General features: G+C 40.2%; 2 protein-coding genes across 5 annotated transcripts in view; one reads left to right on the top strand and one right to left on the bottom strand.

The window, feature by feature from the left end:
- METTL9 (methyltransferase 9, His-X-His N1(pi)-histidine) overlaps positions 1-17,298 on the bottom strand; it is a 52,310-nt gene that overhangs the window by 4,034 nt on the left and 30,978 nt on the right. The window lies entirely within an intron of this gene.
- Positions 949-16,663, top strand: IGSF6 (immunoglobulin superfamily member 6). The gene is made up of 6 exons (XM_003418897.4): positions 949-1,073; positions 4,569-4,928; positions 7,205-7,311; positions 7,972-8,022; positions 8,401-8,481; positions 9,580-16,663. The coding sequence occupies exons 1-6, from the start codon at positions 1,007-1,009 to the stop codon at positions 9,619-9,621; spliced, it is 708 nt and encodes a 235-aa protein (XP_003418945.2). The 5' UTR covers positions 949-1,006; the 3' UTR covers positions 9,622-16,663.

Here is a 17,298-nt window from a genome sequence, read left to right as displayed (position 1 = left end):
CATACTTTTGGGGGACACAATTCAATCCATGACAGCCCCAGACCTGGAATGAGGAGTTGATGACCAAGAGAAGTAGGCTGTCAAGGTTGCTCTGAGGGATGGAGCAGTAGCGGGGAGACCAAGCTGCTAGGACAGAGCTGAGGGATGCTGATGGTGGTGCCTGGTCCATGACAGTGTTTGGCATCTGATGCTTGGTGGCAACAGTGTGCCTGCTCTTCAGTGGAGTTTTATAGCGTGACTTGGGCCATTCTTCCTGGCTGAGGATGCCAGACACGATTCTCCAGTCCTGCCAGTGACTCTGAGCTACTTGAACTCGTTTCAATACATTCCTTCTTGCTCAAGTCTACCTGAGTCAGTTCCTGCTGCTTGCAAAAAAGAACCTCACCAACAAAGCCTCTTGGTGGGTGTGGGGTAGGGGCAGAAAAGTCGGCCCACATGTTAAAAAGAGGTTCTCAATCTCAAAACTAGGACACAACTAGTTCATGGTACACAACTTATGTCTTCGCTGTACCACGATGTCTCGTTTAATCCGTTTTCTCTGGTCTCTACATGAAGACACTTCCTTGTGCTTCTGCTCGATTTCCAGCAGTTACTGGCCCACCCGCACTTGGCACACCATAGGTGCCCCCGAGGATGACGGGCTGAACTGCTCTGGAAATTTACAGTGCCAATTATCTGTCAAATAATACTCTTGGCTGGGAAAGTGCACTTCGTGTATATCAAAATCTCACTCAAAACATCTAACATCTACGAGGATTTGTCAAATCCAAAAAAAAAAAAAATCCCGTGAACACTTGGAAATGTGCTCCTGGTTAAAATCTCAACTTTAAATGGTGAAGCTGAGCTATAAACAAGCTTTACACAATTTCGAAAAGTTCCTGATTATGGTTCCTTAATAAGAGTTCCTCTCTTCAGTTCTTCCTTCCTTTCTAGAAAAAAGCACAAACACACAAAAACCACCTCTCATTTCAAATGCACGCTCCCACATGCACACACACGGAACGAAATGGAGACCGCCAGCAGAGGCAAGATAATACTTGGTCTGGAAATCAATCTGATTCTATTTTATGTCGGTAAGCTTCTTCTTTTTAATCCTCCATTTTATTTAAATGTATCGCTGTTTTTCGCCTAATGCATGTATACCTTAAGCTCCTACAGATGAATTTTTAGATGTACAACATACTAGAAATTGTCTAAGGCAGTGTTTCTTTTTTCCCCAGAAAAATAAGGTTTTTACAGAATGGGTGACAAAAAGTTTTGTGTTAACCTTGAAAATTCCCCTTGCTATTAGGCTGCTTTTTATTAGGCTGCTTTAGAAAAGAGCACTTCACCAGGCAAAGGGGTGAGATACTCCTAAAATCACACGTAACCAAGTCAACAAATTACTTTCCCAGACAGGCAAACTGGCTCTGCACATACTAGGCAGTGAACAATATTGGCTGAATATTTTCAAAGAACAATGTTTCTGAGAAGGCAAATCTCTATAAATGAAAAGCAGTTGATCGTCAGGCCTTTAAAAAAGAAAAAAAAAAACATGGCTCCTTTCATAGAGACTAACCATCCCATAATATATGTGAAAATATTCCACCTATACCCCTTTTTTCTCTATGGAAGGGAAAGCACATCCTATATCACAGTCTAACAATATCAGATTTGCCCAGAGAGTTTGGGTGATAGGGCAGAGAAAGGGGTAAAAATTTTCTCGAATCTATAAAGAAATACACCAAAATGTTAACAGTGGTTATTTTGGGTGGTAGGATTATGGGTGATTTCTTGCCTCTACTTTCGATAGTATTCTATTTTTCTAATCTGTATGTATTACTTTTTTGAAGATAAACTATTTTAACTGGTGTCATTTGAAAGAAGCATTCTTCTAGAGATACTTTCTGAAAGATGTGTAGATAAAAAGGTATCTGGACTTCGCCCTGAAGTAATCGGGGAGTGGGGGAGTTCTTGGGAGAAAGAGGACCCAAGATTGGGTTGAAGCTGGGTAAATGGCATGGGCTTCACTGTATTATTCCAGCTCCTTCTATGTTTGAAATTTTCCATAATAAATTTTTTTTTTAAGTATCAAAAAAGTAGTTCTCTGCTTACTAACTTGGCTTTTACAAATAGTAAAATGCTATTTTTCCCTCCACCAAACAGATAAAACCTTTCAACTTTGTTTCAGAGAGTACAGTGTTTTTAGTTAAAAAAAAAAAAATCCCATGAGACCTCTTAAAAGAAATTCTTCGCAAGAGCAGGCAGTGGTGTAAGACTTTATCCAAGCTTCCCTATTTTGCTAATGTGTTGCCTAACCAGTGTGGGCAGGGGACAAGCAGTTCCCTAGGAAACCCTCCCAGATGGTTTTCTCCCACACTCAGGCTAAGTATGCAGAAGTCGCAAAAAAGTACAGATATGAAACCCCAAAGCCGCGAATATTTCTTTTACCCTGTGCTCTTCTCAGAAGAAAGTGTTGAAAGTCAGCTTCCCTTTTAAGATCGTTATCTGAAAGAGGATTTGTGATGGAGACACTGTTCCTTAACTTTGTCACCTGCTGGCAGAATCCATTCCATTTCAAATGTTCCCACAGATAATGAGCATTATTGCGTCATGAAAAAAGGCAGGTCCTCCCTGTTAATAAACACCTGAATGGCCTTCCGGCTTCACAGGCCAAGGATTAGAAGGCCAAGGTGGTGAACTCAACCTCCATATCTTGGGAAGCCGCACGGCAGGGTGCAAGAGCCCCGGACTAGGCGTCTAGTCCCAACTCAGCTACCACCTCGCTAAGGGAGGCCAGCAATTACCTCTAACAGGAGCATATGCCACTGGGAACAGGGGTAGTGGCAGCGCCAGCAGAAGAAACCTCTAACTTTTCTTTAAATTGTATTTATTTTGTTGTTGTTGAGAATATACACAGCAAAACATATACCAATTCAACTATTCCTACATGTACAATTTAGTGGCATTGATTATATTCAAGTCGTGCAACCATTCTCACCCTTCATTTCTGAGTTGTTCCTTCCCTCATTAACACAAACTCACTGCCCCCTAAGGTTCCTATCTAATCTTCTGAGTTGCTGTTCTCAATATGATCCCATATAGATAGTTCTTGAAAAAGCATAATGCTCAAAACAGACCTTTTTCACTAGTTAAGTTAAACTGTTGCTCAGTTTTAAGAAGATTTAATCGGAAACTTTTGGTTTAAGGTTTAAAGATTATCTCAGGGCAATAGTTTCAGGGGTTTACCCTCCAAAACCAAAAAACCAAACCCAGTGCCCTCGAGTCGATTCCAACTCACAGCGACCCTATAGGACAGAGTAGAACTGCCCCATAGAGTTTCCAAGGAGCGCCTGGCAGATTCGAACTGCCGACCCTTTGGTTAGCACCCGTAGCACTTAACCACTATGCCACCAGGGTTTCCATCCACCCGCCACGGCTCCATAAAGTCTTAGAGTCTATAAGAATTTCAAATTCTGTTCTGCATTTCCCCCGTTTTGGTCAGGATTCTTCTACAGAATCTTTGATTTGAATGTTCAGTAGTGGTGGCCAGGCTCACTATCACTTAACCAAAGACCAAACCCGTTGCCATCGAGTCAATTCTGACTCATAGCCCCATGTGTTACACAGCAGAATTGCTCCATAGGGTTTTCTTGGCTATAATCTTTATGAAAGCAGACCACCAGGACTTTATCCTGCAGTGCCACTGGGTGGGTTCGAACCGCCAACTTTTAGATTAGCAGCTGAGTGCAAACCATTTTTGCCACCCAGGGACCTTGATGTGGATAATACTATCTGCATTTTGCTAATGAGGAAACTGAGACACAGAGAAGTTAAGATCACAGAGCTCGGATTCGAACACAAGTCTGTGCTCTTTAACACAATACCATTAACCAAATAAGATAAAAGCCACAAGGGAATGCAAAGCAGTGTATGAGTGCCAGGTAGAAATAAAACTTGCTCAGCATGGCGTGGCCAGTTCCTTAGGCCTCTGCTCAGTAATCAAAGCCGTGGCAGGCTAAGTCAGAACTGTGTTTCCACAGGTGCACCTCTTGCCTCAGGTCTCCTGTAGAGACACCAGGCTCACAAAAGACCAATTGTGAATTGCTCTGACTTCTTGGCGATCCCAACCCCACAGGGCAAAATATCCCTGCCGCTCTGGTGGCTCTATCAAGGCAGGAACATTTGTGTCAGGAGCTTTGATAAACACTATCACGCTGAATACAACACTCCAGTGAGGCAAGGGGTACAGACGAGGACACTGGCTCTGAGAGACTAAGAGACTCGCACAAGATCTAAGGAAAGCTTGTAAGTAGCCGAAGTTCACACTGGCTCCCAAACCTGTGGCTCCAGGTCTGCTTTCACGGGACCCGCCTCATCACCAGACAGCACTGCAAACCAGCAGGCTAAGGTCAGGAAACACCAGGACCACTGGTGTCTAGTTTTAAAGTCCTTGTTAGTGCTGGAAGTAAGCTAAGAAAAAGAAAGGAATGGCTGAGATCCTGCCCTGAAAATGCAGGTAAGACAGAAGCCTAGGCAAACTGAAGTGCAAAGCCAGCTAAACGGCGCTCACCTGTTCTCTCCCGCAGGTGCTGAGGGCGCCTGTACTGTCTCTGTCACACAACCATCTCATCTCGAAGTGGACTACACTTATGAGGCCATTACCATCGAGTGTACCTTCTCCCCGGCCGGATGCTCTACAGAGCCACCAATTAGTCTGTGGTTCCGCTATGGTGCTCACCAGTCAGAGAACCTGTGCTCACATGGATGCCACCGTGAGACTGACAAGTTCATGGTCAGAGAGTCCCTGGCACAGAACCAAGTTTCCCTCACTGTAAACAGGGTGACTTTGAATGACAGTGCAATTTACATCTGTGGAATAGCATTTCCAAGGTCAGTGGAACCGAAAGCCAAGCAAACCGGAGGAGGTACCCTATTGGTGGTGAGAGGTCAGTCGGTTAAAGCTTTATTTCAGTACATCCCATTTTGCTGAGACCTTTAAATTCATTACACCACTTACATGCAGAAATTATGAGATAAATTTCCTGGCTTACTACCCTAGTCAGTGAAAGGCATGAGCTGGGGACAGGTCTACCTGAGGTTTAGATGACAGAACTGCTCCTACTCCAACTCCATTTCCCTACTCCACCCCCATCATCTCCCTCCACAGACACAAAGTCAGTGTTATGTCGGGTGCTATATTCTCTCTCAGCGTCCAGACTTTACTAGTGAAGGCTGTGATCTTCCTTTTCATATATTACAGTGACTTGGTGTAATGAATCGACCAAGTCCAAAGGGAAACCCTGTGGGTCAGTTCTACTCCATCCTACAGGGTTGCTATGAGTCAGGTTTGGTTTGGGGTTTTTCTCAGGAGCTGGTCTGGCACTGTATCCCTAGAATGATGTACTGGAGAAGTAACCAATGATTGGACCCAGAAAAGGATGCATTATGGAGAATAAACACAAGCTTGGGAGTCACTGGAGAACCCCTGACCCTTGCCGTTCTGTCTGGATGGCAGGGAATAAAAAAGGGTCAAGGTGGCTCTGGCTTCCTGGGATTTGCTACAACCCAAGACTGTCCTCACTCAAGTGAGGACATCAAAAGGCTGTGGAAGGGAATATTCTAGCTAAGTCCTACCAGTCATGCCCCAACTCATTCCCTTGCGTAGTCTGAAATAAAGAAATTTTAGAGGCAAAGCTTCACATCATTCCAGGGGAAGGAAAAGAAGGGCAGGAGCCCCTTGCTTTATGTGGATCTCTTGCCTTAAAAAGGACTCTGGTAATGATGAGCACTGAGATCATTAAATCATGAACTCAAAACCAAACCCAGTCATTCGGTTTTAAAATAGGACTTTGGGGATATACAAGATCATCTTGTATTATAATTCCTGTTTTCAATTATTAGGGTTGTTCTTTTAATAGGGTTGGGCTTTGGATATTTGAATGTCATTTAACTTGTCTTAGTTTCGTCTAACCTGTAAGATAAACTATAAATGACTTAATACACAAAGTACCTTTAATAGTGCCTGAAGCCCCTGTGTGGTGCAAACGGTTAAGTGCTCAGCTATCAACAAAGAGGCTGGAGGTTTGAATCCACCCAGAGGATCCTCAGAAGAAAGGCCTGGTGATCTACTTCTGAAAGGTCACAGCCATTGAAACCCTGCCCTGACACACATGGGGCTGCCGTAAGCCAAGGCTGACTCAGCGGCACCTGGTTACGGTTACCGGCATTATAACAAACACAAAACAACTCTGCAAATTTGTATGTTTCAGGCTGCGTTAGTCTTCTTTAAAAAAAAATTTAGCGAGAAGAAAAATGGCTTTTAAAGAGATGGCCATCTCAAAACTGCAAATTTATATAAAACAGGGATTCCTTTTTAGGAGCAAGAATTACAGTATTGCTAAGACAGGCCTGGCAATTTCCTGCTGTTCTACAGAGCTCCTAATTTAGCACTAGGAACTTCTCTTAAAGTTTTATAGATATGGCCAATTTGTTAGTTTTAGAACATCCCAGGATGACCATCTCTGAGATATTCTGTTGAAAAGTACAGATTATTTAGACAATAATCATAAATCTAACTGTATTTTATACTTCAAATAATTGGGTACCTGAAGGCATGACATGTTAATTAATCTGGACCCCATCACAGGGCACTTCCTGCAACGAGGGAGAAATTCAGGATGTGAGGATGGATTTGATCGTTCTGTTTCCAAAACTTTACTGTAAAGAAGAATGTGCACTTTTAACCATGCCCTGAGCACTGAGACCCTATTCGCTGTGCATTCAACACAGTTCCAAGAGTACAAATGTCAGCATTCTATTAACAAATACATGTGGAAAGATCTTAACTCCAGAAATGGCCTCTTGGTGACACCTGCACACCGTTTCTATTAAAAGAAATGTTAAATGCCCTTGAACAGTCTTAAAATGTTTATCTAACCTTAAGTAATACTCTCCATAGAAACAGTGATTCTTAGCATTATGACAAATGGTTCACTGAATTTTTAAATACTTTTATTTTTAAAAATAAGTCACATTTTTGGTATAGCACATTTCAGGAGCTGATGAGCTGGTTTTAACTATGATATACTTGAGTGTCTTTTGAATCAAGATACCGGCTATGTCACCTCTAACATGTAGTTACAATTGTACTTTACATATATATATTTACAAGAATATGTTTCAATAGTGACTACGGCTCTTTCTGTTTTTGTAATTAATAAAGAAACGAAGCTTCTCAGCAAGGAGCTACGGAACACGCTGATAGTGGTCTTGTCGCTGCTCTGCATCTATGTCACTGCTGTGGGTGTGATCTTCATAATCCTCTCCACAGTAAGTCAAATCCCTTGCTCTGGATGGCCTATAGCCTTGAATATTACCATAAGGAAATAATTTCTCTCTCTGCAGACACTGTGAGCCTCATAAAAGAGCTCATCTAATTCACAACTTCCTTTGGATTTGTAGGCACACTACCTGCAGGAGAGGGCTGCAGAAGAAAGCATACTTTTTTATCACAAAATAATTATTAAGCAAAATACATGATCTGCAGTATCTTCTCTTTAAAGCCAAGCAGAAGGATAGAAGAATAGGAGACACTTTTTGTTATAACCGTATTACATGCTATCTTTCTGCTGGGGATTGGGAGGGAGTTATGTGTTATCATATGACAGCCCTAAGAAGAGTCTTTGGCAGCAAAAAGGGCTTTGACAAAGAGACTAGAAACTCGCTTCAAATATCCGAAAAGGCCTAAACTTACTGAGAAACAGTATCTTCTGCTACGCACGCGTTCTATTAGGATCACTTCAAATCTTACAGTCAACACCAGTATGGTTGTTAAATTATTTTATCAGTGGAATAAAAGCACCTCAGAAATGATATGAAAATTAACTCTTACTGTATATCATTTAAGTATTTAATCTTATTATGGCATGAGGTATCTGCCACAATTGTCTTGAGTGCATAAAATGTTATAAAACTTTCCTTTTTTGGCAGTCAAAATCTAACACCTTAAGGAGCCAAGAAACGGAAGAAGAGTCACAAAAGGTACAGCCCAATACCTGTAAAATATTTTAAAACTATGGCCAGTTGTAATGGTTTCAAAGCAGAAATATTTTAAGAAACATACCATGGTCATCATGGTAACTTTCAACCACAGATAACAACATATCCTATTGCTGAAAAACTCAATGTAACCTTCAAGTGATAAACTGTGATTTAAATTTGATGGTTCTCAACCATAAATTCTAGTGAATGTACCACTCACAAAAGACAAGCGTTAACTGTAGGTGGAGGTGCGGGGCTGGAGGTGGGGGAGGTTAGTTTCTAAGGCTGGTGGCAGTAAAGAAAGAACAAGCTCGGATAATGCTGCACCATCATCACTTCCAGCCCTAAAAGATTGTTTTTTCTCGTTTTGATTTATAGAAGATGAGTGCTCGGCGGATTTTTCAGGACATTGCACAAGAATTATACCATAAGAGATACGTGGAAAGAAGCCACCAGCCTGTAAGTGTAACAACAGCAAAATGATGCAATGCAGGTATAACGGATGTTTGACTAAAAAAACACAGCGCATGGGGACCTCTCGGAAACACACTGGACACAGGCAATGTTTTCAATATAGATGAGGATGCTTTCATGGATAAAAAGCTACTTTGTGGAGCATTTTGCATGCAGTAGCAGGCATTAAGTAGATGTCACAAACATTTGTGCATCAAATCAGATAGGAAAAGTGCTTATTTCCAATAAGGGAAAAATAATTCACATTAGAAAAGACCCAGCTAATGAAAACAGGAAATGAGTTTCTTCAGTGTCTGGCATTGGAGTGATAGAAAAAAGTATTTACTATCGTTTTTAAGATAAAATTTTTATAAAATATGTAAAAAAAATTTTTTTACTATTTGCATAAATATTTGCATAATCTAAAACACATTCTGACAGTGTTCCTTTAAAGTCATATAAACAGGTCTTTCAAACTAGATAGTGTTTTCAAGGGAATAGGACAGTCTGTTTCCACTAGGCATGATCAAATTGCTCAGATTTAAATTCAGAACTATACAAAATAACAAATTTATATGCTAGTGTATGTGTTTTCCTCTTAAAAGCAGCCACGAGAGCAAATGCCACAGGATTCTCATATGAGATTTTTTTTAATCCAGCTTTTTAAAAAATTATTCCCCCAGGAGAGAATATTGTCCAAGTAGTCATTCTATCCTCTAATGTATACGTAAAAACAAAGAAAATGGTCTAATCGCATAAGATGCCATCCTGTATAGTTATAACTGCTGGTTCATACTTTTTTCTTGAGGCTGCAGCACCTTTTTCAGCAAGGAGGCAAGGGTAAGTGACCTAAAGACAGGCTTAGAAGTAGAATTGTAAATTCCTAAGCCAGGGCTTTGACAATGACATGGGAACAAGAAGATTATTTTTTTCAGTTTTCACATTCTGCATTAACTATAGGGAAAGTGAAAACCTGGTCATTAAGATTACTGGAAGGGTAATTCAGACCCGGAATGTAGGACAAAGCGGTTGTTTATATGTTACTTGGAGCATGGTGTTGTATGGTTACATCACCGTAAACGTGGCTTGTATTGACCCTTGCAGGAGAAAGACAGCAACACTTACGAAAATGGAAGAGCACTTTAAAATCAGGAAAGACAACAGAAATATTTTAATGTTCAACTAAGCCACTGAAAGTCCAACTCCAAAAACCATGGCACTGTTAACGGACATACACCAATCAGGACTTTTGGGCAACTGGCTGCGAAAAAGGATGCCTGAGTATAGAAAACTATGACTAATCGGCAATTATCAAAAAATATTAAAACCCAACAAAATAGAACTGAAAAATACTTCCAGAATTCACCAGGAAAAAATCTAAGCAGCCACCATCTTCAAAAACTTCAATTTTTATAATATAGATCCTATGTTTCGTGCAACATATGAGGCCTGTGATGACCGTTACCCTGAAGAAGATTCAAAGTCACAACACGTGCCTCAGCCTTGAGTGGAAGAACTATCTTTTTGGACTGTGGAAGTAGTGGGAAAATTGGATTAGGCTGGGTGGAAGGACGAAAGGAAAGAAGGGAAGAGAACAGAAAGGAAGCAGGGAGGGAGGTGGGAGAGAGGGACGGAGTAAAGACTGATTTAAGTGGCCAAATTAAACCAGGGCGAAAAATTCTTTCCTCTGATATTGCCATGGGGCAACAGCACAGAGCACACTTTCCTGGCAAGGTATGCAAAATAACTCACATCACGCTATCAGCAAGGAGTGAGACTATGATAGGAGAGAGAATACAATAGCAAAAATACAGAAAATCCAAAGTAGACCTTGACTGAAGGGTAAACAGAGAAAGCCTCAGAAGAAATAAACCACGGCTGACTCTAGATGTCAGTGTGGTACCAAATACCAGCACCAGGAAGGCCGTGTGAAATGCACAGTACTAATTTGTGGCCAGTTTAGGGGTGGGTAGGGCAAGGGTCGGAATCGACTCCACAGCACTGGGTAGGGCAAGGGTACGCATGGAATTCTTTAGCATTTCACTAAGAAAACATGATACGGGTTGCTCTTTGAAAGCTACGTCAGTGTAAAAAATCTAAAGTACCCACAAGCGTACATTCACTATTAAACATGAATTACAACCTGTAACATCTATTTCATTAAAGTGTTTCTTTCAAACCGCTATTAAATAAGGTAGCATTTTAAAAGGCTCTCTATTCATTGGAAAGTTTTTTGCATTGATGGCTTAACTCAGTGATCTCCAACTTTTCTGAACACACAGGCCAGTAAAAAGTGGAAACAGAGGGAGCATGTAACCTCATTTTATGTGCGTATGTGTGGGTGTGCACGTGAATATGTATGTATATGTGTGTAAATGTGTTTGCATGTACATACATATGTGTGTACACGTATGTGTATCTTAGACACAAAAACAGAAATTAAACAATGGCATAAAAAGCAATATAAACCTAAATGCTAATATTTTCTTCCTATATTCCAAAATAAATTGTCTTGTGTAGTCCCTGCAGTATACGCCCCCACCCCACTTTGGGGAACACTGGCTTGGACGACATAAATGAACTTCTAAACTAGATGGCAAAAAAAAAGGCAAACACTAACTCCATCTCGGTGAACAGAAGTGTTTAACTAATTAGAACATTTGCTTCACGTTTCTGGAGTCATTACATTTTGGTGCTCAGCTCCAGAGCTGAAAATACACTCTTTTTTGTGTAACTAACTAGGAGACAAAATCCCTAAGATAAACCAGTATTTGATTCAGAATAAGCCTTTCCAGTGTTCAAAGGTTGATTTTTAAACTGAAATTTGGAATGCAACTTCTCAAAGAAAGACGTCCTATTCTCCCAGATTATACGTAAAGTGCCTGACGTACATATGTTCATTCTTTTATCCATCCACCTAGCTAACCGTGTTTATTGAGTGCAATACTATTACACAATTCAACGTTTCTTTTGCACCCTATCCGTGGGCCACACTGAACCTGCCCTACCCCAACCCCACCTTGTTCACGCCTTCACGCTTCTGCACAGGCTGTCCCACTCTGCCTGGTAAAAAACGCTTTACAGACTACAGACCCAGCTCAAATGTCACCTCCTATATGAAACCTCCCCTAGCGCCCCCTAAACCCACACTCTTGGTCATGTTTTTTATCACACTGTTCTGCTGTTATCTGTTCACATCTACCTTCCGCACTATTTTGTAAGAATGTTAAGACAGAAGCACTTTTCTCATTTATCGTTGTATTTCCACTGCTTAGCATTCCTGGTACACAGTGGACCCTCAGATGCTTCACACGACTGCAAATGAACAACGTTGCTATAGAAAAATATTGCTCAGCATTTCAACTGAGAAGTGAGGCACACGTCACCCCCTACAGATCTTGCAATGAGGCCAGCCATCCACCCTCGCCCCTCTCCATAAGGTCTGTTTGTTGACTCCCTAACAGTATTAATTTTCCTGCTATCTGAGCACCCAGAGAAATTTCTACTGGAAAAGATTAAACAGGATAGCTTCCAGTTCAGATTTAAGTTTCTCATGATAATAAAAAGGGAATAATGCTGAAACTACTACAAGAGGGGAATGGACAGACAGACATGCTTCTGGTATCTACACACGTTACCTTCCAGGCAAGAGCATTTAAACCACATACCAAAAGACATAACGGGATTTTCAGGGTAAGTAATTTCTCATTTCACTCCTACATAAGACTTGAGAGAATCGGAAACCCTCGGCTAAGAGACATATGGTTAAGTTTCTGTAGTGTGAAGTCACAGAAGCTGATGGAGAATGCACAGATTTTGAGATAAAGTTAAATGCAGAATGAAGACTTGAAATTCGGATTGTTGTTATTAAGAGTTTCAGGCAGATCTAAAAGACACTGATAAATACTTCAATCAGAAGAACTAGGAGCAAGTGTGATCAATAAGCCACAAATAAAAACAAAGTAACAGAATAGGGAAGAAAGAAACAAAACTAACACTTATCAAATACCAATACTGAGGCAGACAGGGGTTAGGCACTGTCCTATGCATTAGCTTATTTAATCCTCTCAACAACTGCCAAGACAGGTATTAGCCCCGTTTTTACAGATTAAAACACTAAGATTAATGAGAGGCCCAAGTAACCCAGGCTGTAAATGCTGACCTTTATTTCAAACGCAAGTCAGAGCTGAAAGCCCGGGCTTTTTCCACTACACAGTCCTGCTTATTTCTATTTAGACTGATGGGAGCTTTAAAATAAACACGTCTAATTCAACCAGACCAATGACCCTGGAAGAAAGTGAGGATGTTGCCAAAGAGCTACCTTCCAGAAAGCACCGGCCTGGATGGTTTCACAGGAGGATTCTACCTAAGTTCAAAGAACAGGTAACTCCAGGGCTATTTAAATTGCTCCAGGGCATAGAGGGGAAAAAAAAAAATCCAAATTATTTTTTACAAAGCCAGCAGAACATTGATACCAAAACATGGTAAAGATCAGGTAAAGACCAAGTATTATTTATCAATAATATTGATACTAGTATTTTTATCTAGGATTTTTATAACCATTTCTAGCAGTGCGTTAAAAGACTATGCTGTCTCAAGTCCAGATACATAAGTAATTAGAAAATTACTATTAATAAGTCAGAGGCGAAAAACAATATGAATGACCATCTCTAAAGATGCTGAAAACACACCTGACAAAACTCAATATTGATTACCAATTTTTTAGCTCTTAATAAAATAGGATAAAAAAAAATGTACCTCAACCCAAAAGACAGCATGTTTAATTTAAAGTAGAAACGTTTTCATTAAAGTCAGGAACACGACAAAAATGTTCACTATTTTTGAATATTCTCTGGAAGTAACTACAAATGCACTTGAACAACAAAAAAAAAGTCAAAAAATGGAAAACTATTTGCAGATGACATAACTGCATATCCAGAAAACCCAGAAGAATCGGTAAAGAAACCACTGGAAACACTAAAATAATTCAGTAAGGTAAATGGCTACAAAATCGGTACACGCACGCCCAAAAATCTATTGCTTTTATACGTATACATAATAAAAAAAAAAAAATTCATAATAACCACTCAAAAATATGATGAAAGAAAAACTCCTGTTTACGATAGTTCTCTCTCACACACACACATAACCATTAGAATAAACCTAACAAAAATTGTTCAGGACCTTTATGAAGAAAATGTTACATTATTAAAGAATATAAGGAATTTAAAAATGGAAAGACACATGCTATTATTGGCTAATACTCCCTGAAAAACTTTAATGTAGGGGAACTAAAAAAGCCGATGCTAAAGTTGATCCATTAAATAAATAAGCCAGGAATAATCTAAAGTGAGTAAAGGGGACCAGGTCACAGCCTTGAAAACCCTATGGGCAGTTCTCCTCTGCACACGAAGTGTTGCTATGAGTCGGAATCAACTCAACGGCAACTAACAAGTGCTATAATATTAAAATGTATGATAAAGCTACAGTAATTCAATTTGGTGTTGGCACACACATAGAAACAAATCTAACAGAACAGAATCAAACACATACAGGACTTTTGCCTGTGATAAAGGTGGCACTTCAAATAACTGGGGGAAAGGCAGATTATTCCATAAATGGTGTTAGGAAAACAGGCTATTTGGAAAACTTCCTCTTTAACCAGCAGTTTCACCTTTATAAACCCTGCCCCATCCTTATCAGTGGGACCTAGGTGCAGGGTGCTGGGGAGCCTTCTGGAAAAGGTTTCCCTCACCAATAAAGAAAGGATGTATGGGAGAAAGTGATCCTTTTCTTTTCAAAATGTTGTCATATCTGCATATGAAGCTTGGCACTATCAGTCACGTAATTATGAACAGAAATGTCAACACACTGAAGATAAAGAGAAGAAAACAAGCTCTAGACCTTATTGGAACAGCTGTATCACTGATTAACTAACCTTGGAGCCACTTTTTTATATTTGAATAAATAAATCCTTAATTTTTAAAAGCTACTTCTAGTTGCTCCTTCTGTTTCTTGAAGCAGAAAGCATCTGGATACACACACAGACTTGCACGAGGTTGCTCGTTTCAGTATTCTTTATAAAGCAAACTGCTGGTATATAAAAGTCCAACAGTAGGGGCCTCCTCAGGTAAGATTTCCAGACATCCAATGTGTCCTGGTAAATGTTTAACAACCCACTGGGGAAAGGGGAGGCTATGTGTAGCATTTGTCAATTTCCATGATGTAAACGGCCAATTTTAATAATAGCTGTTTACGAACCAGTCTACTAAATTCCTGTGAACTCAACAATCAGCTCTCATGAACTAGTACAATCCAGCTCCAGCACAAAATAAATAACCAAAAACCAAATCCGCTGTAGTCAATTCCAACTCTTAACGACCCTGTAGGACAGAGTAGAACTGCCCCACAGGGTTTCCACGGAGTAGCTGGCGGATTCGAACTACCAACCTTTTGGTTAGCAGCTGGAGCTCTTAACCACTGCACCACCAGAGCTCCAGCTCCAGCACACCATTGCTCATATCCGTATGACGCTGCTATGTATGTGCTGATAAGGAACAATTTCCTAGCTGTACTTAAGTGCAAAGAGACACCAAAAGTATTTATAATGAGCTTCCATTTCGTATGAACCATTTTTATGTACACACATACTTCTCTTTGCATAGACTCTACCTTTGGAAGAATATTCAAGAAACCTCAACAAGATTGGGGGACTGGGGTGATGAGAAACTTTCATTGTTTCATTCCCTCTTGCAAGCTGCTTTAACTATTTTTACCATGAGCTGGTTTTTGCTAAAAATTATAATTTTGAAAAATTAAACACATTATTTAACTTTCAGTTCTATGATATGGTAAAATCTGCAAAGGCCAGAATCTGTGTAAGGCCGGAACCTGTCAGAGAAGGAAAATGCAAATATTTTCCACTAAAATGAGCAATAGAAAAATGGGGGAGAGTCCACCCTGTCAAAGGCGGAACACCTGCAAGACCTGGAAAACCAAGGCAGTCCCTCCAATTTCTGGCTGTCACGGGTTTCACTGCGTGTAATTCTTTTTTTGACTGGAGACTTTTTCCTTTTTTTGGAGCTTGAAACAACTCTAGCCAGATTTGACAACACTTAACCAAAATGGGGTGAGTTAACTAAACAAACCGAAACTAGAATTATACATTTTACATTTTGTTGTTTCTTCCCCCCCCCCCCAAATTAACCTAAGTAACAAAATAGCTGTGGTCCAACTTCAAGACAGACACAAAAAATTACACAAGCAATCAATTCACCTACAATTGCTTTTTGTTAAAGAATAAATGGAGCCAAGTATGCGAAGCACACTCAAATATCCTCAAAACAGCCCAGTATTCATGAACTCACACAGCAAGATCACCCTGCACTTCACAGTCCTCTCACAGTTTCACATGGAAATCATCAGGACCTAATTAGCGACTTGGAGAAAGGAAACAATAACAGTGTGTCGCAGAGCAGTCTGCAAAATTGACGGGTCACTGAAGGTCACCAACAGCAACAAGGCTTCTTGTCTCAGATTTGCAGTGTGACACATGTCAGATTCCTTCCATTCAACAAGCAACACTCTGTCTGTCCACAATCCAGGAGGAACTTGTTTTCAACCCATAGTGAAAACTGCCCTCTTGTCCAATTTGACTTCTCCAATTTTAGGGCCAGAAACACAAGGAAATAAAAGTCATGCTCAGATGGATGTTTCTTTCTCCTGCTCTTCCACCTCCTGCTAGGCCAGGAAGTAGCATTAAAGCTCTATCATGTGGTGGCCCAACAGGACACAGGAAGCAGGACCTTACAAGCTGAGGACTTGTGACTGCAAAATGGGGAGAGATGGGACCAAGGCTTACTTACGCTGGGAACAGCACTGAAGTAAGGTCAGGGCACCGAATTATCACTGAAGACACTACTTACTAAGTTTTCCGCTGTGCAGCATAATACCACAACGTGTGGACACTGACACAACAGTGACAAATAATTCAAATAGGAAAGTAAAAGTGGGGAAGACAAGTGAGATGAGGGATGGGATGTCTGCTCCGTCCTCCTCTGTTCCACCATCCCATGTCTACAGAATTCCCCACTCTCCTGCCAACACAAATCTAAAACCATTCGGTAAATGTTAAGACATTCAACCTAGACGGACTACGACATGAAGAAAAAAAAAAAATAAACAAGAAGAAATTGAGGAGCAAGTGAACCACAACAAAAATCCACACAAAACTCCATGGTTATAGGCAGGCATTAGTCCTTAAAACAGTTTCACAAGAGAGTTCATAGCTATGACACGTGCAAAATATTAATAGATTTCTTTAAAATATCTGCAAGCTCTTTGAGGTTTTGAACCCAAGCCTGAACTAGGTGGTAAAATAGAAAAAGTAAAGATTTTAAAATATGAACCTGTATTACTTATATAATAACATTTACCCTAATGTATATTAACTCAGGAAAACGCAAAGTCGAGGTTTAGTCATAACTTTCAACATGACCTGAAATACAAACCACAAAAGCTAAAACTATGAATCAATGTGACTCCAGCCAGAAGTCAGAGTAAATATGAAGTGATATGAAATCAAACTATTTCTTCTAATACAATCTCCATTCAACACTGCTGAAGAGAAAGACCATGCAATCGAAAAAGCAAATGTCACACAAAGAAATGCTACATGTTGGAATGCAAATGGTCTTTAAAAGGGGAAAAAACAGATAACAGCATTTATCATTTTTAGAATCTGGGACAAGCGATGTAAAATGCAAGAGAAAACAGCTACAATATTCGGCAAGTATATATGAGCAGATTAAAAGGCAACATTTA

The sequence above is a fragment of the Loxodonta africana genome, chromosome 12 (genome assembly GCF_030014295.1).
Source record: "Loxodonta africana isolate mLoxAfr1 chromosome 12, mLoxAfr1.hap2, whole genome shotgun sequence".
Lineage (NCBI taxonomy): Eukaryota > Metazoa > Chordata > Mammalia > Proboscidea > Elephantidae > Loxodonta > Loxodonta africana.
The sequence above is the reverse complement of the archived record's forward strand: the minus strand, read 5'-3'. Positions and strand labels throughout refer to the sequence as shown.